A 12378-nucleotide genomic window follows, 5' to 3' on the forward strand; every position below is an offset into this window, starting at 1 on the left:
GAGCAGACAAAGAAAGATACCAGGAATGACAAAAGTGGTTCAAGAGGACATCAGCTGGTTTTTTTTTTTTTTACCATAATGGACTGGCAAATTTTCCTACAGAAATGCAATTCCTTCATGACTGTCACAACTGAGGCTACACAGAAACAGCAGAGGAAAGGAGGAGAGTGAGACTGTGCAGAACAGCAGCCCGGATAAGAGGAGTTAATTCTGCGTCAAGAATGCTCAGCAGAGTACCAAGTACATTTCCTCTCCCTCACTCACTATATGCTAATTTGGTTATGTTCACAGGAACAGAAATTATGACCTTGCTCCCATCCTCTCACTTAGATGTAAGACTATACTGCGATTGAAAAAAAATAATAAAAATCTGTTCTTCACCCTGGTTTTCCCTGGTCATTGCTCTCTTAGACCAAGTAATCTGAACAAATAATTTCACAATTGCATTCTTGTGCTCAGTCTTCACATGTGGAAGTAGACACAAAATAGCTCAGGTCCTTCTAAGAATAGAGGCAAGATTTACATCTCTCTGCCAGAACAGAACTTATCAAAGTTCTGCAGTGTGCCTTGTAAAAAGTCAAAAGACTTTGTCTTTTTTGTCCTCTAGTTTGACTTAGTCAGCTTCATAGCCTACAGTGCTTTAAGGTGGGGACATTTTATTTTTATTTGTGTTTCTTTGAGGGGGATGTTTTCTTCGTTGGGTTTTTTTGTGTCTATTTTTTTTTCTGTAAATAAAGCCCTACATTCAGCACAGGATATAACTGGTGGATTCCTGTAGGACATATAGAGAAAAACTATTTTGATTTAGGTTTTTTAGATTAACTTAATGGCACGGACAAACCACAACTTCTTCCCAAGTGTGAATTACGAACTACATCTCTAGCCACAAACAAAGCACTGATTTTACCATGTTCAGTACTACCAAGAACTAATAAAATTCCTTACAGAAAATGGAAACACGTAAAGGAAGCACTTCAAGTAAATACAGTTTATTCAGAAAAAGAGCCAATAGAATAGAACCAATAAGGCAAATTTTTAAATAATTCTGAAAGTGACTTTGAAACATTTCAGTCCAATTTTACCAAGATTTCTGCATGGAGAAAGAAGGTATTTCTTCTGTTTATATACAAAGTTAAAAATATCTTCCTAATATGGCATACAATATACAGAAGAGTTCAGAAAACTCTGAACTGTCACAAGTTTTTAGCTTTCCTTGTATCCACTTACTTGGAATATCACAGAAAAAGGTATCCTTGTGGAAGTTCCAGTCTGCTTGTCTCTTCTCTCTTTCATAGTGATCATCTAACCATCTCTCATCTTGATGACTAAACCAGAACAAAGGGTTTCACTTTAGCAAAGAAATTATTAAAAGAAGCACCATCCAAACAAGTCACATAGCTTAACAGCTCTTACATATGAGAAAACATATTTTTACCAATGTGATTTTGATATACAAAAACTGAAACAGTAATTTAATTTTTTCTTTAAATTAAGAGACTTCAAATGAAAGGACATTGAGTCCAGTACTGAAAATATCCATAGAGAAAAGTACAATTATACATTTTTTTAAAAAGTTTGCAATGGGTAATATCTAGCCTGGTATGAAAGGCCTTAAGAACTGTAGAATATTAGATTCTGTATTTATTGAAATCAGTGGCAGCATATATATGTTAACTTCAGAGTGTACTGGTGAAAGCACGATATACATAACAAAACCACTAATAAAACAAAATGCATTTTTACTATAAAGCCTTACCTTTTAGCTTGCTCATCTGCATATTTGAAAGGGTAGTTTGCAAGTGTTGCTTTGTACCCTGTGTTTTTCACCATGTTGTTCCATGTGACCAATCTCTGTCCTATGGCTGTCCCTCTGGGTTCAAAACCCTAAGGGGAGAGAAGCACAAAATTCAATTAATGCTTTTCATTCTTCAGCTCAAACAGGAGAGCAGAAACAGGATCAAAGTGATGGATAGCTTTCAGTATGAAGCATAATTACTTCAGGCATCTACTTTTAGAGGTGAAATGCTTCATGACAAGTCAGACAAAATAATGACCAATTGTAGATAGTGACGAGGGATTAAGAATTCTTGCACATCCTACTGTTCTCCCTGAGAAGAGATGATTTAGTCCATCCAATGTTCAACACTTGGTTTTCAGAGGAAGGGCATTCTATAAAGTACTCTTCTGTATCTCAATTATCAGTCTTAATTAAGAATAAGGCAAATATTTAAATAATTTTGAAAGTGACTTTGAAACAATTTTAACAACTTGGCAGTTTTCAAGAAATATCCGTTACATATGGATATGTGCAGATACACATACTATACTATAAATAATATAATAACTTAGAGGAACAGTTTATTTTTATTTGAGGATAATGATTAAATTCCATATTTTCAATTAAAAAATCCTGAAGGTTACTTATGCTTAAGACAATTCATGAAAAGTAAAAAACTAGTGCAATATTTAATAGAATCTGATAAAAATTACTTTTATCCTTTCAATATGGCTATCACTTCATCCTCAGAAGGGACTTAGAATCCCCTCTCCTTTTACAGATGCTGGCCTTCATTCTTTGAAACCTGATTTAGAACGTATGGTCTGTGCTGTACATCTAAAACTGGGATGAATTTACATTATTCAATATGAAGCAGTTCTGTAGAAGGACACATGACCTTAGCAAAATGCAGAGGGAATGGAAACTAGTGGGTAATATTCTTTGATGGCAACTGCAGCTTTGTATTATCATTTGCTGCTCCAATGTCTAGATTTAATACTTTATCAATTGCTGTACTTGCATTTGCTGTTTACTGGTTCCACTGGAAAACATGCAAACAAAAAATACTTATTTGACAGTACAACTGATAGATATTGACTTACCAGCAGTGGATCAGAGAAATCTGGAAGATCTGGAACTAATATTCCCACAAGTGCACACACCACTATGAGCACAGTGCACATACCCAGGACCACCACGGGCCAGTCGGCAATGAGCGCAGCATAGCTATGGGAGAGGAGCAGGGAGAGGTGCTACAGCAACAAAAGCTGCACAGAGAACTAATCCATACTTCACTCAAGAGCTTTTCAGATCAGACTATTTTTTTCCCCAGGATTTTGACAAAAAATGTAAGCTTATCCATGATTGCGAGCCACTAGAAAAAGATGATTTGTCAAAAATTTAGTGAGAGAAAAGGTCACTACTTGGGATCTTTTCTAAACTTAAGCTTTTTAAAGAAAAAAATCCAAGAAAGAAAAATATATGTTTTAAAGCAGAACCCAAAGAAAACACTTCCTCTCTTTTTAAAATAGTCATTAAAAATATTCAAACCCTACATACTCATGATCCATGAAATCTGTTACAGGTCAAAGATGCAAGGGATTGGCAACATGACATATAAACTAACCAACATTAACTGTCTAGTTTTACAGCATAACATCCATCCTTGGATTTTAACACCTAGTTCATTCTAAATTTTATGAGTGGAAGAATTGCTAAATGCAAACCTAATTTTCATTATTTTTGTAAATATTTTTATTTTTGTTAATTCAAGAGAAATGTTCAGAAAATAAGTGAAATCAAGAAATCTTAATTTCTAAATGATTTTTCTTATAATAAAGACTTGAGCAACTTGCTAATTAATCACAATACAATTATCAGCTTGACCGAAATTTTCTGTCCTGCTGCTAAGAAGGGAGGGATTGTCCATCTCCCCACTCCGGCAGCAGGTTTCCAGTGTTCTGACTGCAAAATCAATGGCATGAGCAAGCTTATTTCTGTTTTTCTGCAGAATGTGGAAACAGGCACTTCTAGGGGTCTACGTACAGCTTTGAGGAGCAAGGAAATAAAAAGCACTGGGTGTTTCTCCATTTCCTGTTAAGTAAACATGGAATAATTCTGACATGCTCACAGAATAGGTTAATTAGTAAAAGCTTGAAAAGCAATCTGAAGTCAAAGTTTTCATTAAAGTCAATCACAAAGGGGGCAGCTTGCCAAACGAGCAATTGTACAAAGTAGAAGTGAAGTAAATGTCCTAATAGAATTTTCCTATATATAGGACTAAATGTTTTTCTAAACTCCAAGCTAGACTGACTAGCTATTACAGATATTTGCTCTGAAGTCATAAAAGTTATACCCAAAAGATTTATTTTCCTATTCATCACTAGTGCCAGATTTACCATTTTGACATGTTGTCTCTACAGTTCCATTCTCAGCTGAGCACTCTTAAATCAGGTAAATTCTTTCAGGTGTAAAAAAAACCTCTGTCCTAAGTGTTTAATGTGATAATAAGCCACATACAAAAAACAGTGAAGTGCTTGTTTACACCTGCAAATTTCTCTTGTTTCTTTTACCTCATACTGAAATAAAGAAAAGCAAAGCTGACCTGGGCTGACAAGAGGACTGACCAGTCTATTTTTAATTTTACCTGTCTGAGCATTATTTATGCTGCTGAGGGCTCCAGCTCCAACCAAGTTGCCTAAAACCAGCCTCGACCCCAACCCACTGTACATGGCTAAAGAAATGGCATGTTTTTAAATTTTTTATTCATTAAAAACCTATAACATGAGTTTAGTTAATTTTTTTTTTCTCTGTGAGGAGGAAGCTACCATCCTGACAGACTGGGCATAAACGACCACGTGCCTGAGAATGCCTGAAAATTTTCAAAAGGGGAAAATGCTTAAATCAATTCCTCGGTGGAATTCAGAAAGGATATCCTTAGTGCTAAGCACATTCTTTAGTACTTTTCTAAATCAGGATAAAACCTCCCACTTTTGGATGCCTAATTAAAACTATTTTTTTGTTTGTGCAATGACCTAGACATACAGCCACATTTACACCTTCTTGGTTTTATTTCATCCAAAATATTTCAGCACTGAATGATGAACTCATGGAAGTTTGACACTGAGTGAAATACCACTTTTTATGCCATTTTGCAATGTTTTCAGTCTGTTAGAATGGAACTATTTTAGCTAGCTATGTACCATTAAAATGCCACTTTCATTAATTTATTTCTTCCTGACGTTTTTCACACACCTAAAAAGATTTTATTTGTTTTTAGGTTTTTTTTTTGTTTGTTTGTTTGTTTTTAAATCATGCTCTAAGTAATTCAAAATGCTTAGGAGATACAGTAATTCAGTCTATATTTAGCACTACTAAAAGCACCACTGTTATAAAGCAATTTGTCTAAAGGTGATCCAAGACCTTAAATGTTTTCTTCGAAAGGAGAAGGTAGAAAAGAGAATGTTTAGGTTCTTTTCCCATTTTAAGCATAATATGTGGCTAGTGAAAAGCTTTTCAATTGAGCTCCTAAATACAGATGTCCTCAGGTTCAACCACTCCTCAGGTTTGTACAGAGACAGAAATGTACCATATATAGGTTTTGTATTGTGAAAAGGTCACTATAAACAATAGATATTTGTGTGACCCAAACATATAAAACATTTCTGTAACTCAAATATTTACATATTACATGACACATAACAAACAGGCCTGCTCTTTACTGAAAGTAAATCCTAAAGATGGACCGTGTTTTTAAGGTCTTTTCACTTAAGATTGTTTCTTCTTGCCATTCTGGTGCACTGATAGTTTTAGATACAATGCTCTGTTATTTTCTCTGACCCTGCCATGCTACAGAGCCTATACAATCCAAACCCAGTGTTCTAGATTGCATGGGGGTTTAGGAAGAATCAAAAACTACTATGACAAAATTTTCAGAATTTCTGTCAGGTTTGTTTATCACTATTGATGATACAACCAAGCCACTTCTCAGAGCAACCCTTAACCAAAAAAGTACTGAAGCATGGAGTATCCAGGCACAGATTGTAATAAAAATGCCTAAAATAGTTGAAAACAAGAAGCATTGAAATCTGCAAAGATTTTAAAATTCCAGCCTAGTATTAATGAGGAGACTGCTTTTCTGTCTGTAAATAGAGCCTGAGTTTGGATAATCCTGCATGTTCAATCCCCTTCCTGCTTCCTTAAGATTCACAGATGTGTTTTTAGGGATGTTAAAGAACTTGGCCCTGGCTCCTTATTTCAGAGTTTATTTAGGGACCCATTACAGGTCAATTCTTCTAAATGTTGTTTGACCTTGCTGATAGTATCTGCTGCCCTGGTTTCCCATAGCAGTTGCAGAAGTTTACTACCCACTGCCTAAAGAAATACTTTTAAAGTCTGATTTAATTTGAATGTTTATTTTTTTTCTTTGAATATTCCTTATTCTTGCTTTGTATGGGGAATAACAGTTTTGCCATCACCTCATCTACCATCTTTATAATTCCACAAACCTCAGCTGTGACAGCACTGAACCTTACCTTTTTGGTAACTTGAATGGTCTGGCTGGCCTGAAAGAAGAGAAAAAAGAGAGTAATTGAAAATGCATAAAATATGCATGCACACACCAATTTGTTTAATTATTCTCATACAGGAGTAAGAAAATAAATTATAAGAATCAGATATTTTAGGATACTAATTATTTTGAAAGGCCCACAATCATATTCAATTGAGTCTTTGCAAACAAGTAGCTCAGAGAATAATTACAGCTACAGACAGCTGGGTTTTCAAAAGTGGAATTTTATACAGCTGATTTTTGAGATTACTATTCCTGAGGCTTTTCCAGTTTTCAACAAGAGACCAAATAAACTAACATGACAAAAATTCAATACTATTGAAAATCACGACAAAGTTTGTATATGATGGAAACAGACAACCACAACATCATGTTCTGACTGTAATTCACAAAACTTCAAAGTTGTCCTTTGTAATTTCGTTACAAAAAATTATTTTGGCCATAAATTCTGTCTTGCCATAATACAGGAAGTAGAATGACATAGGATACCTCTACAAAATATCCAAGTTTTTGTTACTTCTTAAACATCTAATATAAAGTATATTATTTTGAGAAGGAGGTAGCAAACCCAAGTAAAAATTATTCTTATCTAACACTGTTCAGTGTGCATTTCAATTTCTTAGCTACTGGACCAGTAAGATCCACGTAAGTTTCGCTTAAAAAAAAACCTTCATAAACAATCTGCAAGTCATTTCAAGAATGTGACATAAAATCACTCTGAAACTGTAAAGATACAACAGCTTCAGTTAAGTTATGGATTTGTTTTACCGTCAAGGACACATTTAATATTAGTTCTTTTTAAAAGTATGGAAAGCACTGAATTAAGAAACAGGAACTTGCATAAACTAGATCACTTAGTAACATCACAATGAGGTTGTCAAAAGCATAGATTTGTATGCTTTCACACACAGATAAACAGTTCAGACTCCTCAGAGATTTTCGGAAAAACTTAATCCACTACATAGAAATGAAATTCGCTGTTCTTCAAAATAGTAAAAGTTGTTTACTACTACACAATAGTAAGATTTGCTCCTTTCAGCCATGAGTAAACTGGAGGAAAGCAGAATCACCATTCTCTAGTTGCAGAGTAACTCAAGGATTAAGGAAAGGTATAGACAAAGATTCTTGGTTGAATGCAGCCATAAAAGATTAAATGTATTAAGTGTCACCAACCTTCAGACTAGGTGCACAAATCTGACATCCAGAGGTACAGAACATACAGTTTTCCAACTGATGCTAAAAGCTGCTGGTAGCACTACAACAGACTCACCAGCAGCCAGAATATAGAGAAAACCATCAGAACTGAGTTCTGAAACTACTTTGAACAGTAAATTCCCTGAGGCTGAAAAGAAGTTGTGGCAGGCTTGGGGGACTGCTCATTGTCTGATCTACAGACTCAACCACAAAACCAACTTTTACTCAACTCAGCCTAGACTGGAGGATCAGAAACCAAGTACTGAAGTCAGAACTCACTAAACTTGAATCTGAAGTGAACAGTAACAGGACTCTGGATGAAGAGATATGCTTAAGCAGACAGTCCCTTTCATGAACTTGCACTAAGGCAGAGCACACGCTGAATGTGCCTTCAATGACTGTATGGAAAAGGGGGCAAAGCCACAGTGTTGGGAATAACAATTTTTTAAACTGCAGCACAAACTCCTGGGTTTAATGAGAGAAAAATATAAGCAGACATACTTACTATTAGTAAGGTGATTCAAACATTAATTTCTAGCTTTCATTTGTAAAGATCTGAATTTTCATATATATTGTTACTTGTTTTTGTCTGTAGCCATAATAGGCTCTGCTGTGAGTAATAGTATCAGGCAACCCTTTGGCACGAGCAGAGCCTCCCAACAACAATGCTGTCTTGTATAAAGACTTCTATGACAATTCTGGTTTATATTAGCAGATAAAATTGTTTTCTTCTGCATGGGGGCTACTTTAAAATTAAATTTGCCTAATTTGGTTTACACAAAGTGGGTAAAAATACCAACACACTCATTCCTCATCCTCCCCTGGTCCCATCAAAACCAAACTACATTTCCCTCTGTTTCCTACACCTGCAAAATATATTCAGTGATGAACAAATGACAATGAGAAGTTCTTCAAAGTTAGGGAGGGCTAAAGGTCACACCTGCTACCAAACTCTTTTGTTTTGAAACGCATGCATTGAAAAAACCTGGGTACACCCGGGTAAATTCCAGTAATGTAACCAATCCCTTGCAGCTGTTGTGATGACTTTATTATATTGGTCAATAGGAAAAGTTATCCCTGAAAACTATGCCCCAAAATTCTTTAGTTATGCCCTAAAATACAGAAATGGTAAAACCATATCTTTCCCACTTAATTAATGTTGTTGTATCTAATTTTTGAAGTATCATACTTTCATTGAGCCAGTTTAAATAACACCATCAGCCTCCAAAAAAAAGTGTGAACAAGAGTCCTCATCAGTTTTTGTGAGAAAGAAGTGGTGAATTCCACTCTTGTTTGGACAAAAGCCAAGTTGATCTGTGTATTAAATTACCTTTGTAGTTAATTCTCACAAGTCTATTAGCAGAAAGTGACAATCACAGTTGTTGGTGACAAGACCAGCACAACCAAGTTACTGCACAAACTGCAGTCACTGATAAAATCTAATAAACACTCTGCACCAAGAGGGGAAAAGGGAAAGAGGAAGAAAAGGACAGGCTCTGTTCTAGCACCATTTACTGCAAGTGTCAGCTGCTGCTCAACATGATTTGCTTCATCCTGTCCTTTCCTAGTGGCAAGTTTTGTCTGAACATCACACAATTAAGAAATACATAAAGAAAAGATAATTAGATTGGTTAAACACCCCAGGTGTTACTCAGCATGAAATGTATTTTGGATGCCCAGCATCCTTCTGTGCAACATGCTGAAAAGGAGGAATGGTGTCTTTAAAAAGAGCTGCTGTAAATACCAGCAAGTTTACTCTAGGAAATAACTGAGTATCAGGAAGATTGATCAGCTTTGGACTGGACTACTACAGATCCAATTATTCACCTTTCCAGCCTAAATAAGCACTTAACCTCAAGTGTTTCTACTGGCATTTTGAACAGTGAGGTAGCAGAAATCATTTGTTTATTTGTGAACAAACCTATTTGAATAGGAGCAGTTCACAGGTATAAAAAATATGATTGCTTTACATATTTTTCAATCTGAGAAAGATAATAACCTATGCTTGAGCTTCCTGGAGGGGAACATGCTGTGCCACATAGCAACATCCTGACTTTGGGTTCCCAGGGAAGCCAAAGCCTCCTTTTGATTACAGCACTGAATGAGTTTTCTCATGGAAGTTAATAGGGTACATCAGAGAGGGGAGTTTGGTCCTAATTTTGAGTATCACACCGGAAAACAAGCTTTTGGAAATCCTATGTATTATTAAATATAGTTCATAACCTTCATGTCACCTGGACATCACATAGCACAAGGCAGTATTTCAAAACATGTTCCACAGCATGGGACTTAACACCATGGCTGATTTACTTCATATGCAGCGTGTTTCATTAATATAATGCATTTCAGGGAAATACAAACCTGAATGTGCCAGAGGACAACAAAAGTATCTAGATAGTCCAAGGCATTCTTTTTCAGGCTTTCTTCACAAACATCAGTTGCGAGAAAGGTATCAATGTCAGCAACCCCCTTGGCCTCACACCCCAAGGAATCAATGCTTGCTACTTCTTTAGTGGGTACAAGAAACCCTGCAGAATGTAGCCATGAAATAGAAAATTAGGAAAACAGGCTGTGTTTTTGATGAGTTTTCTAGCTGTTGCGAAGCACCCATCATTTCAAAGAAGTGTTAAAAAGGCAGCTCTCAATAACCTAAGAGGTTGAAAGAGATATTAATATGATTTTAAATAGGAACATTCCTGCTCACACTGACGGGAATGTTGATTGGGGTCTTTTTTTGAGTCAGTTAAAAAGCATCAACACATTTCAAATCATCTTTATACTAATTTATCCAAATATTACCTTTCTAAAATTCCTATTACAATTCTGGATATTGCCCTGGCTAAACACTCAGTTTCTCATTTCAGCCACTTCACTTAGCTGCAATTAATTTCTCTTTTACCATGAGCAGATGTAAAGACTGAAACTTGAAAATAGCAAGGCTTTTCCTCTTTTTTCCTTGGAGGAACAACAAGCCAGTTAGACTTTAAGCTGAAATTAATGCCTACCAGCCTGACATGGGGCAGCACAAAGGCACTGCCTGTGATTGTTGTGCCCTATTTTTAGGTGTAAGGAAACAACAAACAGCACTGGATAAATCTAAGACTGTCAATGTGGGTTCTTCTCCTCTGTTTCGTTCCTGGGGGACAGGAGCTAAGGGAAGTGGAGGCTAATTTAAATTGTTCCTAAATATCAAATTAGCTTTTGCTGTTATATCAGATGTAACCTATGTGCTTTATCATTTTAACAATCACTCAGACAACAAATGCAGATTAAGTTGCCAAAAAAGTTTTTATAAGCTTCCCAATTTAATTTTTTGCTATGATAAGCAGTTTTCCGTTATTTTAGTAATAAATTCTATCTAGATGTTTTTTAAACATGCAGCGTTCATTGTATTTGTCTGCACTTAGTTTACTTGTGTACATCTCTAAGGAACAGGACAACCCACAGCAAAATGATGTTGTAGAGGAGACAGAGAATTCTGTTTTCTGTTAAGTTGCTTTTTTAAGGTTTTATTAAAACAAAGAAGAATGCAACTAATTTTCCTGGTTTTTCCCACACATAAAATATCACGGAATAATCCAAAAGGATTTAATATTTTTAATGTCTAAATTATCAAGGTGAAATTATCTGAAACTAACTGCTATTTCATCCCATTAAAATGTGCAAAATTTTTGCACATTTTCTTAATGTTGCACACATGACTGTTCTTTTGCTTAAAATTAAGCAAAATGCAACTTAGCAGATCAAAAATCAATATGCTATTTGGCAACTGTATTACAGATGTCAATTCACATTTTTACAGTTGAGACATCAAGCTTTATAAAAGTTCCCATCTGCTTTTCTTGTTTGTTCTTACCTACCTCTTCAGTTCCAACTAAGCATCTGCTCTATTTTCACAGCAAATAGGAGTAAATAAGATTGCCTTTCTGTGAGGAAAGCAACTGTAAGGAAGGTGTTAACAATAAAATCATTGTCTGAGTGATTCTTGCTCTTACTGATTTAAATTCAGCATAGACGTGTAAGCTTTACTGACCTACAGCATGCCCACTGGATAAAACCCCATGGAGTGGGGCAAACCCTATATATCCTTAACTAAGCCAGGATTTCACTCACTCCCTTTCTGCTATGAAATCAATATTAAACTTTATTAACCTACTCTGAAAGAGTAACAGGGAGTTTTGAAACCTTCCATGGACAAAACTCTGCCTCACGCCAGAGTACAAAGGGAAATATGTTTCCATCAAGGAACCAGAGATGGAAAAGCTCACTGCAATGTATTTACAAACTAAATGCGTGTAATTTCATTTGCAATTTAAATCAAGTTTATTAACAGTACTGTGAGGAATGTCCTAAGAAGATGAGTTGAGGACTTTGGACTTGTCTAATTTGGAGAAAAGGAAACTGAGCAGTGACCTCATTGCTCTCTACAGCTTCTTGAGGCAGGGAAGTGGAGAGGTGATCTCTTCTCTCTGGAATCCAGTGCTGGAACAGGCAGGAATGGTTCAAAGCTGAGCCGGGGGACATTTAGACCGGACATTTATGTATCTAGAAGGTAGTTAAACACCTGACCAGACCTTTTTAGGAAGGTGCTGATGTCCCAGTCCTGTCAGTGCTCAAGAGGCATTTGGACAATGCCCTTAACAAGATGCTTTAACAGGGTTAGCCCTGAATGGGTCAGGTGATCCTTGCAGGTCCCTCCCAACTGAAACGGTCAATTTTATTCTAACCTTGTATAACTCATTATGCTAAAATTAAAACTTCTATAAATTTATAACATACAGGTAATTTGAAACTGAAATGATCCTATTATAATCATCTGCAAGGCTGGGGGGATTGT

At 35.9% G+C, this 12378-nt stretch overlaps 1 protein-coding gene across 4 annotated transcripts in view; it reads right to left on the bottom strand.

Annotated features, from left to right (window-relative positions):
• The window catches only part of DISP1 (dispatched RND transporter family member 1), an 87984-nt gene that overhangs the window by 9604 nt on the left and 66002 nt on the right, over positions 1-12378 (bottom strand). For all 4 annotated transcript variants that reach the window (XM_041402403.1, XM_041402407.1, XM_041402405.1 and 1 more), the window contains 4 exons: positions 6313-6342; positions 2881-3004; positions 1757-1884; positions 1228-1325 (listed from right to left, as the gene is read on the bottom strand). In XM_041402403.1, coding sequence (XP_041258337.1) covers positions 1228-1325; positions 1757-1884; positions 2881-3004; positions 6313-6342 — 380 coding nt within the window. The remainder of the gene's footprint in view (positions 1-1227; positions 1326-1756; positions 1885-2880; positions 3005-6312; positions 6343-12378) is intronic.

Source organism: Onychostruthus taczanowskii, unplaced genomic scaffold, assembly GCF_017590055.1.
Source record: "Onychostruthus taczanowskii isolate IOZ18803 unplaced genomic scaffold, ASM1759005v1 scaffold199, whole genome shotgun sequence".
Classification (NCBI taxonomy): Eukaryota; Metazoa; Chordata; class Aves; order Passeriformes; family Passeridae; genus Onychostruthus; species Onychostruthus taczanowskii.